At 37.1% G+C, this 18149-nt stretch overlaps 2 protein-coding genes across 2 annotated transcripts; one reads left to right on the forward strand and one right to left on the reverse strand.

Moving 5' to 3' along the window:
• The first annotated feature begins 729 nt into the window (after positions 1-729).
• LOC112555110 (sodium/potassium-transporting ATPase subunit beta-like) lies at positions 730-11260 on the forward strand. The gene is made up of 5 exons (XM_025223321.1): positions 730-1180; positions 3613-3861; positions 6825-7009; positions 7661-7762; positions 8362-11260. Exons 1-5 carry the CDS (start codon positions 985-987, stop codon positions 8599-8601), a joined length of 972 nt encoding a protein of 323 aa, XP_025079106.1. The 5' UTR covers positions 730-984; the 3' UTR covers positions 8602-11260.
• On the reverse strand, positions 10447-16164 carry LOC112555111 (mannose-P-dolichol utilization defect 1 protein-like). Its single transcript, XM_025223322.1, has 5 exons — positions 16005-16164; positions 14841-14906; positions 14401-14533; positions 13700-13904; positions 10447-12789 (listed from the first exon to the last, which is right to left on the reverse strand). The coding sequence occupies exons 1-5, from the start codon at positions 16120-16122 to the stop codon at positions 12565-12567; spliced, it is 747 nt and encodes a 248-aa protein (XP_025079107.1). The 5' UTR covers positions 16123-16164; the 3' UTR covers positions 10447-12564.
• Positions 16165-18149: the final 1985 nt, after the last annotated feature.

Consider the following 18149-nt stretch of genomic DNA (forward strand, 5'->3'; position numbering starts at 1 on the left):
CAAGTCTGATGGTTTACAGAAAGAGTGCTTATTCTTCAAGCACCTGATTGAACTGTGTTGCATTGAAAACTTGTTTGACAGTACCTGGAGGCGAAGGGTCGACATTCACCTGCATATTTGCCTGGGCTCCTTAGTACACATCCCGCTGTAAAATAGAACATAACCACTTGTATTTCGGGCGGGTGTCAAGGGTGGATGTGATGACGTCTTTACATACACCCTACTCGCTATACTTACTCGCTCTCCCTACCATGGGTGTAGAGGACACTTCTTTGCTACCAGATCCCAGCAAAGTATGTCGTTAGCAGCTTGACTTCACAGGCGGCAGGATACAGTTTCCTGTCTCCACTCCTCTCTCCCTGTTGCTGATTCTCATCCCATCCAGACCATGTTACAATAATGGTTACAGTAATTACTATGGCGCCTAACGTACACCTTTCAGTTTATTTTAGCCACTGAAACAAAAGATCGTTGGTAAAGGCAAACACAGCTTCATCGAAACTGTTGGACGGGAGGTGACGACGTGGACAACGACAAATGATCGAGGAGTGTTGAGGGGAGATCGTGTTAACACGCCGTAGTCCGCTGATGAATATTATCCCTTCTCATCTTTGAAACTTATCCTAAGGTCACAGGCATCGTAAAACTCCTTGGCCATACCCACCCTCAAATCCCCTGTGGGTGAGTTTTGCGCCAGACTAGAAAAGCAATTAGGTGTAGCGTACCTGTGAACAGGATGTAGACGCTCACCTGCACAAGACACGCGGACAGGTGAAGCGAGAACCGACCAGGCATGACGGTGTAAACTTTCTGCAATTTTAGTCCATCTACAATGGAAGATCGACTTTAATAGTTTGACTTTTGGGTGCATGGGGAGGTCAAGCAACACCTGGTGACCCCCAAGAGGTTAGTTCAAAGTTTGTACTGTTACCTGTGTCAACAAATACCTAGGTCATATCGGTGCATTGACTGCCAAACAGGAACATGGCGTCCAGCATAACGCAGATTTCTGCGCAAGGTTCGGCACCAAGTGTGGCTTTTTCACAGACCACCATCGGAGAAGGGTCGCACCTGTACAAGGAGACATTCCAGGACAGGATCAGACAGTGGCGACAATGGCTGGCTGGAACGGATTTCGAAGGACATTATGTGATCATGGGGCGCGCAGCGCAGAACTGGCGTGAGTTTTTTTTTTTTTCTTGAATCCCTTATTTTAAATGTGAAATATTTGTACTTAAATCTTGATAAAAAAAAAAAAAAAAAATACTCATATAAGAACAAAGTTTAAAGCGCAGAAAAGCAGCAAATCCTTGTCCTGATTGGCCCTGATGACCTCGGAAACTTTCTGTCTTCTCCATCCTTTACCCGGGACGCACCGAATGTTAGGTGATGTGCCAATTTATTTTGTATTTTATCTGGCTCATCTTTTACCTCTTTTTAATTATTCCGGCAGGATCTCTTTAACAAAACCTGATGCCATCTGGCCGAACTTGGAACTGATAAATTTTCCGGACAATTACACCATGAATTTTTCTTTCTCTTGATGCGATTGTTATGCCAACCATCATTGTGAGGGTCGGAATCATCAGCTAGTGCACACACTATGTTGTGTATTTTCTGTCGAGTTCCAGTAGAAAAGATCTTTTCTCAAATTTATCTTTTCCTGCTCGCATTCTACTGGTCCTTTCCTATGGCGAATCGCATAGCAGATTTTCCCGTCTTGTATGTGTTTTATGTCTTTCTAGCTTGATAATATGTCATACATTTGGTATCTGTCTGTTTGCTTTAAATGTTTTGCATTCCGAAAAGATACAAAGTGTACAGTGGGATGCGGAGATGCTGAACTTTGAGGATGGGGGTGATAGTGTGGGTAGCAAACTCCATGGTGACAGTGAACTACGCTCACATTCGCATTTACGAAAAAAGATGGTGGTGTGCATGAGTGCAGCCATGTCGGTGGTAGAATCAAAAGACAAAGCAACTCTTAACAGGAAACCAAACCCATTGCAAAATGACTCACCTCGTTATCGCAATCACAAAAAATGATGAAGAATACGATAAAATTTATCATCATATTAATCACATTCAAGGTTTGCAAGTCAGAGTGCCTCCCCCACCAAAAAAACAAAAAACACACAAAAAAACAACAACAAACAAACAAACAAAAAAACAACAACAAACACCCCGTATCTTCTTTGATTAATGCCTTTGTTTTGTGTTAGTGTCTCCTTTTTCCTTTCTTTAGATCGAGGGCTAGATGTTAAAAAACACAACTTTTGCTTATTCGGTTACCCTTGTAAATATTTGTCATTTCTCTCTCTCATACACACAAACACATTCGACTCCCGTAGCTTTTTTTTTTTATTTATTTTTTTTTTTTTTATTTTGTGAAGAATCACATCTTAAGCATTGTGCTGAAGGCAGGGGTGTATATGTAAATATTCTTGCCACCTCTGTATCTACACGTGGTACGTGTAATTTGCTTCCCAAACTTTACCTACTGTGATTTTATTGTTCTCTATAAGTCTTGCAGTTGACCTGAGTCATGCATGGGCTTATTGGAACGAAAGAATTTCACATTAACATTTTTTAATGGCTGGTGTTGTGGCTAGGGGCGAGGTGTAGGGAGAAAATGCGGTGCGGCGCTTCAAGCTGGGAGATGATGGAGATGCGAAAGATGCCCGCTGGTTGTGAAATGGGAAATAAAAATTGTGCTTTCTTTCTCTCTATTCTCATCGGTATCGCTTTCAAAATAAGATTTTGCAAAAAAATTTTCAAAACGCAATGACATATATGTTAAAATTCCTTCTGAATAGTATTTTTTCGTTTGGAACCCCGGTAAAAGTAAGAGAAATTAAACAGGAAAAATAAATACACCCTGAACATTTCAGTTGCCTCTTGTGTGTTTTGAAACAGTAAAAATATCTGAATATAATCAGCTACAGGAAGCTCTACTTAAAATTCAAAGGCAATAAAGGAGACTATATAAATTCATATTTCATGGTCAAATAGTTGCATGGATGATGCTGTCGTCTTGACTCGTGCGGTGATCGAAACTACTTCTCCATTTTTTCATGATAACCTCTCTATAACGAGAACATTGAATTCTTCGTTCAGTTTTAAAAGGTGAAGTAGAGTTAGAATATCTATAATGTATAATCTCTAAATTTTACCTTATATATAGTTCTGTTATTACAGTTAGTAAAACTTCTCATTTGATATGAAATAAGCAAACAAACAGTTTGGTGACTATGGGATTTTCAAATAGTCTGGACATAGCCTTGTTTTGAGGCTTATCCACTACACTGTCAGAAATTTTTGATGGATTGATGGGGAAATATTTGAAATTATGGCGTGAATTCAAAAGTAAGTGTGCATCTGTCATCCGTTTGTTTAACATTAAATAAAACAAGATAGAGGAAACTATATTCAAGTCATGGAAAATACTTTTGAAAGTAAAGGATTGTGGGTCTTTTATACAGCATTATGAATGCATTTTTGTAAGCTGCAGAAAAAAAATCAAGCAATTATATTGTTCACACTATTGTAAAAAATATTTACTTAAACATCGTCTTGTGCTTTCTCATTTGTTTTTAAATCTCTCTTTGCCAGTGTTCCTCATCATTGGATATACAGTACTCTATGCTTCGTTGGTCAGTCTGGGTGTGACATTTATGGCTGCCTTCTACTGGGTGATCGACTGGAACTACCCGATGCTTCAGCCTCCAGACTCCATCCTCCAGACTCCTGGAATGAACTTCCGACCTCAGCCAAACATTTACACCTCACTGGTGTACTCCATCAAGGGAGTGTCCACCACGTACTATCAACACATGGACCACCTCGACAGTTATTTGAGATGTGGGTATAACAGCAACAAGTACTCAGGGCTATTTTAAGAAGTGTATACAAATGTTTAAAACTGTTTTACTTGAAATGAGTGGGTAATTTGAGATTTGGGAATAATAATTACATGTGGAATAATTTAAGATGTGAATATAATAGTTGCATGTACATCTGGTCGACACACGCTTCTTCTTCTGTCGTCCTCCTACGTGTCCCTGGAAGACCGTGTTCCCTACGCGTGGTGTCTGGTGACCACGTGATGTTAGTTTTCGCTCTTTGAATGGCGAGCAGCATTTCCCAGGGGGACCCACCAAGGGGACGACAGCACTGTGTACAAATTTGTTAGTTTTGAATTACTTGTAAGAGATATGCTTCACATTACGAGGCCATGAATATATAGAATGGACTTGATAGGGGATGTGTGTAAACTAATAGTACTCTCTCACTGAAAACATACCCGCACCATACGTACATATACCCCACACACGGGTATGTCTGAAAAGTAACGGGGCTAGTGTTTCAAACGATGGATTTCAATTTCAAAAAAAACAAACTACATGGTTTCCCCTTCAAAGTAATCCCCCCTCGATTCTAATGCACTATTTTATGCTTCTCTGCCATACTTCTGTGCACTTCTGGGAGGATTCTCAAGGAGGCCGTCTGTACGATCCTCTTGATGGCCTTCACGTCCTCAAAACGGGTCTCCTTGACGATCCCTTGAGCTTGTGAAAACAGTCACATGGGACAAGACTGGGAGATTGTTCCAGTAAGGTGATGTTCTTCTCGGCCAGGAACTGCCGGATGTTACGGGCGTTGTGAGCGGGTGCATTGTCGTGGTGGAGCAGAGGACCGTAACGACGTGGTAACGACGGAGCTGAGGAGCCTCCCAAAAGAATCTCCCTGTCATCGTTTACATGCTGACGACACGCATCTGTTTCACATCGCCGACTTAGACTTTCCCTGTCATCATAGCTATAGAAGCTTGGATAAGTGACACCAAAGACTGGATGCTGTGAAACAAGCTGACGACAAAACGGAGGCTTATGAAAACAAGAACAACAACAAAAATCGACCATCACATATTGGTATACCAAACACCATGAAAGAAGGCCAACATCACCGTTTCGTCATCAAAACATCTTGGCTTCATTGTCACCTCTGACATGGCCCTTGATGACAGGTTGCAGCTTCTGACAGTGTAGTGTGCACGAGATGTCGAAGATGTGCGCCATCTGCCACCTTCTTCTCTTGTCTGAGCGTTCTCTCGCTGTACTCTGTTTCAATATCAATATCTGATTACTGTCAACTCGTTGCTGTAGGATACCCCACAGATCTCATTCATATACTCCAGAAAGTACAGAATTCTTCTGCAGTTCTGGAAGCACTTCATTCTGTTTCTTAATTTCTGAAGGTGGTCTCGCAATATAAAACTCGTACATTATAACTATTATAGCTAACGATGCCCTCACAGTTACTTAGAAGGTTAATTATGGACGACTAGGGAGGCAGCAATCATGAAAAGTATAGGGTAGGCACACCATTGTGTGGATTGTTGTTAAGTAATGCTCAAGGAAGAGGTGTGCTTTCAGTGCACATTTAAAATATTCATTAGAGGGTAGGTGGCGGCTAATGAAGGGGAGAGAGCTCCATTGTTTTGCTGCACAGTAACTAAAAGCCCTGTAGCAATATGTTGTTGTTCAGCTGTTCTGGTGACAGAAATAATCAGGGTACGGTCATAAGACAAAGAGCGTAGTTGTCTGGCTGGGATGTAGGGGAAGAGTTCAGAGAAATAGGGCAAGAACCTGCAAACAAATTAAAACAGCACAGATGAGAAGCGAATGCAGAAAATGAATGAGAGGAGTGACATGGTCCCGTTTCCTGGCTGTAAGCACCAGATGTTTAGCAGAGTTCTGTATTTTCTGGAGTTTGTGAATGTGGTATGAGGGGCAAGTTGCACACAAGGAGGAGCAGTAATCAAGTCTGGATAAAACAAACTCACAGACAAGAGTGTTGGAAGCGCGCATCGACAGAATGTGACAGATGGCGCTGATCTTACGGAGCTCATAATAGACAGACAGCTGTAACTTGCTTATCATAATAGGTAGACAGCTGTAACATCTATCATAATAGACAGACTGACAGACAGCTGTAACTTGTTTATCATAATAGACAGACTGACAGTTGTAACTTGTCCATCATAATAGGTAGAGACAGCTGCAACGTCTATCATAATAGGTAGAGTGATAGCTGTAATGTCTATCATAATAAACAGACTGACAGACAGCTGTAGCCACTGTCAAAGGCAGATGTCTGTGGTTATTTTGATGACAGCAGTTTTGGTGCTGTGAAAGGGCAAGACAGGCAATGGGGTCAAAAAAACATACCGTATTATTCACAGTTTTGAGGTCAGGGACTTGCCTGACTTAATAACAAGGAGAAAAATGGAATTGCTATAACCATCATTTAGTTCGAGTGAAAAAGAACTATTCTAGCTGCTATCCAAAAGTACAGTTTGGCCAGGGGGGTTAGATCCGATTTTTTTTGGCAGATTATTAATATTTCTCATGCAGTTTCTCACTAAGATGAAAAAGTATGGATAAAAAAATTTTTGTTACAAAAATTATCTTAGCTCTTCATTGCAGGTGTGACTAGTTCCTACTCACTCATTTTCCTCAGCTGGTTGTGCATTTGCCAGGAGAGCAGGAATATCTAGCATTGACAATATTGTATTGTTTCGCTTGCACACCTTCAAGTATGTCATAAGAGAATGTGATGTCTTTGGCAGGCAGTATGCACAATATGCTTTGTAATGAAGCACAAATTTATAACATTTAGTAGACCATCAGATTTATAAGCTGCAACCGTAAGTTTCCTAATGTAACTGAATTATAAAAATATATGGCTCCAGTTTGCTTATTCCTTTTAACATTATTTTCTGTATTGCATAATTTTCCACCACTGTCTACTTTTGTCCACAGTCTATGAAAATCAAAGACAGCAAGGTGAAAACTACATTGACTGCAGTGAGATCAGAGAAAGACGAACAAAAGACTTTAACAAAGTTTGCCGCTTCGATCTTATTGAGTTGGGCCCAATGTGTGTGAAACAGCTAAGCTATGGGTATGATGATGGCATGCCATGTGTGCTGCTGAAAATAAACAAGGTAATGGGGAGCATATTTCATTTATCAGTAGAAGCAAAGTTGTCAGCAAATTTGTCGGGTGTGTGTGTCTTCTTTATCAATCAATTAGCATGGCAGGAAACAGTTAATAGTGATTTTAGTCTTTTATTTTTTTACATCAAACTTGATGACCCAGAAAAAATGTGTGTAGTGGAACTGAAATTTCAATCCAAGATACAGTCCTTATAATATTCATGGCAAAGACCACTGTGCAACGAGACTGAGAATCATAACAAAACATAATAAACGATATTTCTCTAACTGAGCTTATAATAATCCTGTCATTTCAATAAATGAAGTCCCTTGTCTGGTTCTTCCTTCAAACTGTTTAGCGTTATACCAGGAGTTTCCATTCTGCAGCACACTGTGGGTGGCCATCAGGTCAAAACTTTTACATTCAGTGCTATAATATCATTTTCTAGACACCTTTCACAGCTGACGAAAATGGGTCAGATTTTTGTGTGCAGACATGATAGAGTTAAAATCATCATAAGTTGAGTTAGAAATTTTTAGAGTTAGCAGATGTTACTGAGAGTTGACAGGAATTTTTAGTGTTTTTAACTTTAATTCAACATGTCTATCTTGCCACATTACTAACCCTAGACTGAAAAATACCCCATTGCAATCTTGCAGGTGTTTGGATGGATGCCAGAAGAATACACTAATGAAACAGTTCCGGAGGATATTAAGGATAAATGGTCACAGTGGTGGATGACCCTTACTTGTGAAGGGGAGGTCAGTTTAGTTTATTGTTGTTGTAGTAGTGATATAGTTCTTGTTAATATATCAACCTGCCAGATGGAACTGGTACATGGTCAATTCCCCCAACTTGCCTTTGTGACATAGATACCTCGCAGCATGATTGGAAACAAAGTTAAAAGTTAAGCAAAATGGTTTGTGAAATGCACTTATTTCTTTGTACATGTTTATCTTTCTAAACTATCTTTGTTAAAATTGTTTCACTTGAAAAATATTAATTAGACAAGACTTTGTTTCCTATGTTTCTACTTCCAACAGTAGAATGAGTAGGAAAAAAAAAACAAACCAAAAAACCTCAGAAGCAGCATTTACATGCTTCCTAACATGATTACTAAGTACAATCATTGCACACGCATTACTATCATATCATCACTAATACAAGCATTACATACATTAGTAACATGATCACTACAATCATTACTAACATGACTACTAATGACAGTTATTGCACATACATTATATATATATGCTTACCAATTCTAGTCTTTTTTTGTGTGTACTGAATAAAGATTAATCCTCCTTGTCCTCAGTAATTCTGGTTAAAAAATATTTTAAGTTTAAAATTTGCCTTTCAGACGGCAGCAGACAAAGAAAACATAGGACCGATCTCCTACTACCCAGCAAATGGCTTCCATTTCAAGTACTTTCCCTTCCGCAATCAGCAAGGTTATAGGCCACCGCTGGTTATGGTGCAGTTTCCAGATGCCACCCCAGGCATCCTTCTGATGATAACATGCAAAGTGTGGGCACGTAATATCATCCATGACTTTAATGAACAAACAGGCCTAGTTCACTTTGAGCTGTTAGTTGACTGAATGATATTACATTAGTTGTTGGTATAGAAGTTTAAAAGCTTTTTTATGGCTTGCTTTTTGAGCAGTGGTGCTTTTGTACTCATGTTCATACTGTCTTCTTTTGTTCCCATTTCTGTACACTTCTTTGTGTGTACATTTGCAGAAGAGCAATAAATTAAAAAAAAAGGAAAAGTGAAAACTTAGAAGCTGAGAAGTACTGTAGTCCATGCATTCAGACTACATCTGTACAAGTTTACTTTGTCATTCATTTTATCATTATTTTCTTAGATATTTACCTAAAAACATCCAGCTTGCTCAGTAATCTTTACTCTATGAGAAGGATGCTAGTAAACATGTTTATGCAGGAAGATTCTTGTTTTCAAGAACTTCAAACCATACATAGCTCTTGGTACTGGTTTGTAGAAAGATGAACAAAGTTTCAACACAGGATGACTTCCATAAGGTTGTCACAAATAAATAATTGCGTATTTAGTTTGAATGAGCCTCGAAATGTGCTGAGAAACATGACATAATTTTATTTAAACATATTCACAGTGCATGGAAACAGGATAGCCAGTCACTATCTGAAATATGCTGGCATCTGTGATCAGTATGATGTTTTCAGATGTGGGACTTGTGACAGTGATCTGAAAAAGAACCATGCTGATGGATGCCCATGTAGAACACTACAAAATGTACTTTTTTCCGTTTACATAATAACGATTTGAGAATGTAGGGGTATACTTATCAAAAGAGAAATATTTTTTCAGCTCAAGTGCATGGTGCCATCTTAATATAAAAAAATTAAAGTTGATTTATTTGGCTTCTTTCTCAGATCAGTATTAATAAAACAGTATTTGAAGTGCTGAGAATATAGGGCAAAACAGGGCTAACCTTTCACCATGTGCCTTCCTTAGTAAATCAAGAATTGATTTGCTGGATAGCAAATATATAATATACAACATATTTAGCAAAATGGATGCATACATTTATCTGTTATGTTGGGGTGATTAATTTGCAAACTGTGCTAAGCTTGTCCAGTCATGCAGATTGGTATGTACTGATTGTGTTGCACAATATTCTGAGACAAAGAAAATGGACAGAAGAAAGATCCATCAGAAACACAAAAATCTACCATGCCATTAAAACAAAAAGATTTCATATATATTTATTGGATATTCCTTTGTTAATGTTTCCCTTTTGCAGAAGGATTTATGGCAAATGTATTTGTGATTGTGTGTGTCCTTTTTTTGAAAAGGATTTGCAGTATTGCAGAAAGAAATGCCATTTGTTATCACTTTTTATGTGATAAAAAGCTAAATTTTATTTTCAAGCATGACTGATATAACAAAGAAAGCGTCACTCAAGCAGTGGGAAGCAGTTGACTATATTCTCCATTTACTAAATAAAGAGAAAATCATCTTGAGATACAGCGAGAGGAAAATCTTTTTCAGGATGTCTAGAGCATCAATTCCATAACACAAAAAAGATGTTACAGTACGAATTCTTGCTGTCTTATCTCCTTTGTGTCACTTTTCATTTGAGTTAAAAAAAACAACTGTGCAAACAGATTTGCAAACACAAATCTTAGTTGACATCACACAAACTTTGATTTAGAATATCTCTGTGCAATTATGAGATTAGCTATTTCTTGATATTATTATTAATATATTTTGTCAACCTGATTGTTTATGTCAAAGCACATTGAGTTTGCTGCCAGCAGGGAGATTTGCTACGAAATTGTCTTTCATTATTATTATAAATACAAAAAATACAAGAATATTGTTCTTTCCATTATATTATGGCTATGAAAAATAAAAACCAGTAACTTTTTCAAATGATTTCAACTTGTCACAATTTTAAAAAAATCAAAAAAAAGCTGTAAATAAGTTTAGTTTAGTTCTTGTTACTCCTCGAGAAGCATAGAGCCACAGCTGTAAATAAAGGTTTATTGAAACAAGCAAAAATTCCAGGGTTAATAAAATACAGAATTTTTTGTCTTGTGTACATTTCTTCTGCTTTTGTTTTATTGTTTCATACTGGGTTTGGAACGCAAATCACAAATGCAAGGAAAATATAACACGAAAGAAAATGTTTATATTTTAGTTCTTGTATGTCATTTAAATCATGATATTCTGCATAAAACTTTCAAGAATGAATGAGAAAATATTTTTTATATAAAAATATGCATTTTTCTTTTATTATTTGTTATCCATATATCCAGAAATTTATTCACAAATAAACAGGATCTTAGAAATTAGAACACATTTTCGTTTGCAGCACAAAATATTTGATGAAAATAGAATATTTCTTGTCTGCAGAAATGCTTTATTTTCAGTTACAGAGGATTATTTGACACAAGCGTTTTGCACTTTTTGCTTCATTTTTCACTTGCAATACATAGGTTTTTTTTTCTTTTTACCACTTATGCATTTTACACTGTAATTATGGATGTTGTGATCAACATATCCAATGCAAATGCTTACTCACATGTTAATATTGAATGAGTATTTGTACATTAGTTTATACATAATTAAATTTCTTTTACAGATGAGTTCTAATTTGGATGTGTGATTGTATCTCATCATTTTAGAAAACGATTTTGGATTTTAAGTCTTTAAGCAAATGCAGCCAAAGACATTTTCTAAAGAAAGTAGTTTTATTATAAACTGCACTGCATTAAAAAAAATCTACTCTTAAAATACAGAACAAAGATGTGAATGATTTGTCCTTATCATCCTCAAGGATCAGAGTGGAATGTCTAATGGTAAAGCTCAAAATATGTCATAGTTATAGAGTAAGGGGAGAGAAGGGAGACTGTAAAGAGCTCTTTTAAACCTACTGTTTACTAGAATGTTCTGGAAATTGTGTGCTTATATATACATATATAATGGATATACTTATGCAGTCATTTTTCTTGAAATTGTTATTTCTATATATATATATACTGCACATACTTATGCAAACATGCCTGCACCCATACTTTTCACAGCTCGTTGAAAGGATTGAATGCTAAAGATATCAACGACAAAGTAGTCATCAGCTCTTTCACTTTCATAATTTACAGGCAAAAAATTATGTTTACTCAGTGTTAGAGTTAGAAACACACAACTGTAAAGAGCTAAATATAGGAACAAGATTTTCATTTTAATTATTATATTAAAGGTATTGTCTTTTGTTATAACTACAGGATTAAATATATTTGCTCTTGTCAATACATTTTACACCACAACAGAAGTTATTAACCTGCTTCATAGAAGTATACTTTGAAAGCAGCTACCATGGTAGAGTTACACTTTACTTTTCACTTTAAAAAAAAAAAAAAAAAAAGAAAACCCCCCCGAAAAATAACAACTGCAAACACCAAACATATTTATGCTTTATTAATCTTCCATTTATGCATAAAATTTATACAGCTTTCCATATTTAGATAAATATAAGCATTAACCTAAAGATTAAGCTACCTGTGGTTTGTTTTTATAAAGGACACAGTCATGAATTATTTCCTAAGGAAATGCTGTTAGTAAGGAAGCAAAGCAAAAAAAAAAAAAAAAAATTATTCCAAAAGTACAGCACAAGCCACTAATAATTTAAGAATTATAGTGCTGGATTAATAAAGTTTTCCCACATAACTCTGCAGGGTAATCATAGTTATGGTTTTATATCAAATTTGCCACAATTTTTCAGTGCAAGCAAACCAGAAAAGTTGATGTTGATAGTATGTAACCATCTGTCTTCAATTATGGGTGCAAAATTAATTCACCAAATTTAAAAGATCACTTCAAAAGTCTACATTACAAGATGCCTTAAAAAAGGAAATCAAGTGCATGTACTCACACACAAAAGAGTGAAAGTGTGTGTTATATTTCTTCTACCTTAATTTGTTCCAAGAAATAAAACTCTATTATTCTGAATTTCTTATTTGTCTTTACCTAAGAATAAATCTCGTTGTACACACACGCAGATGCTTCAATTTCTGTAGTTTTAATCTCTCTTTGGAGAAGTGGCATTCCAGTAGATTATCATTTGTAAAGCAATGATGCCATTGAAGATGGAAGAGACGATGTAAGTGAAAACAATCAGCTTATCCCCAGTCTCCTGAACGGATGTGAAAATCCTAGCTATGGCACCCAGAAACATAAGAAAAACGGTGATTGCTGAGAGTTGCCCTGTACTTTTATTGCGGTGATTAGCATAAGCCTGGATTGCCTGGATAAAACATATCAATAATACAATTAGTACAAAAGAATGTCTTTCACTGTCTGCATGTCACAGATTGAACAAAATGATGGAAGATAAAAATATCAGCACAGGTAAGCCAAGAATTAAAATAGCAACAACAAATAACAAAATCTACCTATATCTTTTAGATAAACTCAAAAAGAAACAAGTTTGATGTTCGGTAAAACTAAAACACACTCGCTCATCCCTTTAGATCTAAACAAGCACTGATGCACCTTTTCCTCACAAGTTTAACAAAAATCATTTTTTGGAGCAAAGGTAATAAAATTTCCTTTTAAATGTGTCATTACAAGAACTTTAAATGCTGCACAGGACAAAGTATTATTCTATACTTAAAACACAGGATATGCCAGAGGAGTAAGCAGCTGAAGATTGCCTTAACCACTCCATGTTATTGTTAAGGTGCATCATCTATGATTAAACTATATTCTGTGGCCTACCAGCTCCATAGAAAGAATGAAAAAAGGTAAAGGTTATCCCTTTAAGCTATTTAGGTCACTAGGTGATGAGGTGTTAGAGACCACATTTTTCTTGAGGACAGCATTTTTGTGAGGGCAGTGCCCATCCTGCTTCTTCAGCTTCCACCAACCATCCCTAGGGTCAGGTTCCCACTCTGACAGCTGGATAAACTTCTATGTGCTACATGGGCATTGAAACCACCCTGCCTTCAGGTTCGGATGCCAGTTCTCTAGCCACTATTAGCTTTCCCAGAAAGAATGACAGGAAGAAAAGGGGCTAAAACAAACTTAAAGCAAAAAGATAGTGGGAGTGGGGAGAAGGGAAGATGGCCAAAATGAAGCAAAAAAGAAAACAAAATAGTGGGGAAAAGATTTTACATTCTAAAATTAAATTGCATAAATGAAAGAGACATGCCTACCTTGCTAATCACGATGAAAAAGACATTTGAAGCTTGTAAGGCAGATAGAAGTTGATCAGGAGCCGCAGGTGACAACAAAAAAGACATAGCGGCTAAGTAAACACCCAAGTATCCCATAGCTGCTGCTTTCTTGCCTTCAAAGTGCAGCACCAAGAATGCTATAAGTACAGTCTGTATGGCCATGAAGATAGCTTCTCCATAGGAACTGAAATTTAATACTTTTCTGAATGAAACTGGTGACAAGACAGAAGTGTTCTGATGGGGTTTCTCCATTGATTTTTAAGCATTTTTGGAGGATTAATAAATTCAGAAAAAATAAATATTTCAACACATCTATTACTTTTAAATCGTTTTGCTGCTAGAGGATTATGATGATTATTAAAGTAATAGTATTAGCCTACACAGTTGCTGTTGTTGCAGATACAGCATAAGTAATAAAAGATGGGCTAATCAACTGTGTTCATGTTAGTGATACATCTCAGTTCATAACAGTTAAATTTCATGATATCCAACCCATATTACTGTACCACATGGTCAGTTTCTGATGTGACTACAATGACAGTTAAAATGCACACCTGTCATATCAAGTTTCATCTTTGGACACAAGGAGCAGAATATCTGCTTAACAAATGAACCAAGGGTCATTTAGCAAGGACAGCAAATAACTTTTACAAAACAAATGCAGCAATGATTCAGCAAACCTGAATGGAAACTTTCTGGCAAAGCTGTAGGACCAGCTGGCAGAGATGGCCAGCAGTTCACATGATACACTGGCCACACTGATTCCTTTCCCACTGTGTGAATGCAGGAGCTTCACAATCTGAGGCACTTTCACTGTCAACAAAGCAAAGCTAGGATGTTGACGCTTAAGAAGAACTCTTTTTGTCACTGAAATGTTAAACTATATAACAGAGAATACTTTGTCTAAATAAACCTAAAGTTCTTCTGAAAAGTTGCAAAAGGGTTGATATCATATGTAATAAATCGTTTGTCTCTCTTGATACCTAAAATGCAATGGAAAAATGGTTACTGGAATGTGAATATTTAATAATACCTGACTCAATTATATACAGAAATGTTTCATGGAAATATCTTAGTGGTGAAGACACCTTTAAGTCATGCACATTATTGACTGCCTTACCTATAAGTGATCCTAGGATGATGCTGTAACCAAGAACTTTGCTGATAAACACTTTGAGACATGGTACTGAAAGAAGAGTAATTGAGAACAATGTAAACAAATACAAGTAATAATGACAATAAAGTAATTTTTTATAATCCATTTACTGACTTTAAGTGCAATGTGCTTTACAAAAACAAAACAATAAAAAATGCACAAATATACAAATTTACACAATTTCCAAAAATGTATATAGCAAAAGTATACATAGACCAAAACATAAAAAAATAAACACACAAAGCTAACACAATGCATCCTAATATAGCCAAAATATCTGACAGTCAAGGCCATCAATTGAAACTTTGAATTTCTTTTATTTAAAGTAATATTTTACCTTATTACATATACATTATTACAACATATGAATATTTTTAAATGACAGAAAAAATCACGAAAGAAAAACAGAAATAATTATTTATAAATAGTTGGTGTGTTTGCATGGACTGGAATAGCAAAGGAAGCCAAAAGGCAGCAAGAACAAATAATAACAAAAATTACTGCCTGGATTTATTTTAAAATAAAACATTTAAATCAAGCAATTTTCCTTTAATGGCTTAATAAAACAGTAAAAAAATTTCTAATTTTTCTGGCCTTTGTGCATGTGCATATAGTCTTCTGTTAATATTGGCTGCACTGTAGGCGAATCCATAAGAAATGTCACTACCAAAATCACTACTAAACAGATTTGATTATAACATACAAAGCAAAAGTTGTAGCATTTGCAGCAGTACATAGTATCAGCAGGAAGCCAATTTATTTTTTAATCTTTTTTAATGGCTGTATTTGATAATGTCTTATGTTCACGGAGATGCAGTATATCTTCACAATAGTTGCCGGTATCAGTGAATACATTAATGATTTTATCTGCTTTATCTACACAGTGTGACCAAATCCAAATAAAATTTAATAGTTTCCTATCATCGGAGCTTGCTATTTTTGTGCTGTATCCTTTCCTGCATTCCTCAACATCTGAATCAGCGCAATGATCTGCCGATATAGTTGGAAGCAGAATAATAATAACCAAAGAACAACCAAAAACTCAGATCAACCGAACACAGCGACGATGTTTGTAACCGGATGGTTTAAAGGAAACAAAGAAAAAAACAAAAAGTGACGATCATTTACCATGTAGTAAGTCGAACTCAACGAAAAAGGTGTTGAAGCAAGGCTGGGGAACCAAAAGCTGTATCCACGATGCCAAAAAAGCTGGAAATGGAATGCCAGGTGTACCCGTGTCGCCCATGATGAATACTTTCGCTTCCGCCTATCTGTTGAGAGTGACTTCCCTTGAAGTGCTACGTAGTCTCTGTAGACACGCGAACTAATGGTAGACACGTGTCTGTAGTCTCAGTAGACGTGTGTCCATAGACTTACAGATCATAGAATTAAGTCTGTGTCTGCGTCTGTGCATGTGTCTGTGGTCTTTGGATGTAAATATTAGCTTATTGCATTTCCGCTAGTACGAGAGCTCTTGCGTCGTCTGCTATTCCGCTTTCTGCTGACCTGCAACATGTCTGCCGATGTAGTGGACTGACTAGTTCCTTCTCCGCACTCTCGTGTCTGTATGTGTGAGTGAAAGATAGCAACCCATCAAGTTGAATGGATTGTTTGTGGATCCCTGTACCTCCCGATCCCCAGCAGAACAAGAAGTCCACTGATTGTTCCAGACTAACATTGCGTCTGTACGTGTTGACGAATCCTGGTCAATGTTGTCGCATATCTTATGGTGTTTCATATGAGGCTTGATAATGAAACTCTTAGTACCCTGTTTCACCCTTTCCTTTTCAAAATGGCTCATGTTCAAGGATTAGACAACAGCGACTTTTCAAACGAAGTTTCCTTTGCTTGTCTATCTGCATGTGTGTGTGTGTGCACGCGCCGCATGCACTTGTCTGAAATTGCAAAGAGCGGAGTTTCGCGCGCACATACAATCAAGTACAGTGTTCAACAAGAACTTGAGCCAGCACGCAACCCTTGATTGACATACTGTGGAAATCTCACTAAATTTGGGGCGGAATGTCATTATGGTGGATGGAGGTGGCTTTGGGACAAGGGAACAAGTATGCATGAATTTGGAATCACGGGATGTGGGTGCGCATTTGAATAGCAGGGTGACCGGTGAACGCTTCTGGTGATGTGCATTCGTGAACAGACGCCCGAGTTCTGTTTTTCCTGCCCTTCTCTGTAAATGGTATGAGATGTTTGAGTACAGGGACTATTTGTTAGGACCTTAGCTCTTAAAGCACTTTAATTATTTGAATAATATGTCCTTGTTTTGGCTATTGACCTATCGGCTGGTCAGGTTTTCTCCTTCACTCTTTTTGCTTTTTCCCTCTACTTATCTCCCTTTTATCTACTTATCTCCTTTTACATACTTATATTTTTAATCTCCTTTCTCTTTTTTTTTTTGCTTCCTCCCCAATGGCAATGGGACAGGTACACAAGGACGCAGACAACATTAACATAATTAGCGTTAGTTGCAATCTTAGCTACGCAGATACTGTTAATGAACAATCAACCGGGCTGTAATTAGTTAAAGATCATTAGTGGAAGTCGGATCACTCTGTGAATGTCATTTGTTGTTTAATGGACGGTGCAAAAATCTGTTTTAAAGGCTAAGTCAGTTATCATCCAGACATCATCGTCAAAGTATCGTTAACATTTCACGGACTCCGTCACGCAGAACGTAAACAGGTCAATAGGTCGGCGAAACTGGCGAGTGTCGTCGACGTTTCCGAAAAGTGTTGAGGTCGTTGCGGGAAGATCGATGATCGTTAATGATAATAATCAGTATGTTGAGGTCGAGGGTAAGTGCAACGAGCGGTATGACTTGAATGAATCTTTCCGTGAGTACCGGAAAATGCCTCTCGAATTTTCCAGAAATGAAATAAATATGCACTGCTCTGACCCAGGATCACTTTTATTTGCTACAACAGACGGACGGACAGACATACAGACAGACAGACATGAAACAAACCAATCAGGCGGGAGGGTATTACGATGCACAAAACACCAGTAACTACTTATAAACACTTTCAACAAATAAAATGAGCAACAATTTCAATAAAGAACACATGCGAGCCTATAAACAAGTACGGCAAATAATCATACGCAAGTTCAACAAATAAGCACAAATGAAGAAGCTCAATCAATAAGTATATCTAATAAAGAAGTTTTAAAATACATACAAAGAAATAAGCTCAACGCATCAGCACGGATTATCAGTAGCAGGAGTCACAAGAAAGTACACTCGGTCAAACGTATGAATAA

Source organism: Pomacea canaliculata, linkage group LG14 (assembly GCF_003073045.1).
Source record: "Pomacea canaliculata isolate SZHN2017 linkage group LG14, ASM307304v1, whole genome shotgun sequence".
Lineage (NCBI taxonomy): Eukaryota > Metazoa > Mollusca > Gastropoda > Architaenioglossa > Ampullariidae > Pomacea > Pomacea canaliculata.

Bases quoted from the DNA above. Each gene is read 5' to 3' on its own strand.
- LOC112555110 (XM_025223321.1), top strand. From the start codon at position 985: ATGGCGTCCAGCATAACGCAGATTTCTGCGCAAGGTTCGGCACCAAGT. The intron at 1,181-3,612 runs GTGAGTTTTTTT...TCTCTTTGCCAG, and splicing joins GCGCGCAGCGCAGAACTGGC to TGTTCCTCATCATTGGATAT. The intron at 7,763-8,361 runs GTCAGTTTAGTT...TTTGCCTTTCAG, and splicing joins CCCTTACTTGTGAAGGGGAG to ACGGCAGCAGACAAAGAAAA.
- LOC112555111 (XM_025223322.1), bottom strand. From the start codon at position 16,122: ATGGGCGACACGGGTACACCTGGCATTCCATTTCCAGCTTTTTTGGCA. The intron at 14,907-16,004 runs GTAAATGATCGT...CTCTTCTTTCAG, and splicing joins TGAGTTCGACTTACTACATG to TACCATGTCTCAAAGTGTTT. The intron at 12,790-13,699 runs GTAGGCATGTCT...TGTTTTATCCAG, and splicing joins TTTTCATCGTGATTAGCAAG to GCAATCCAGGCTTATGCTAA.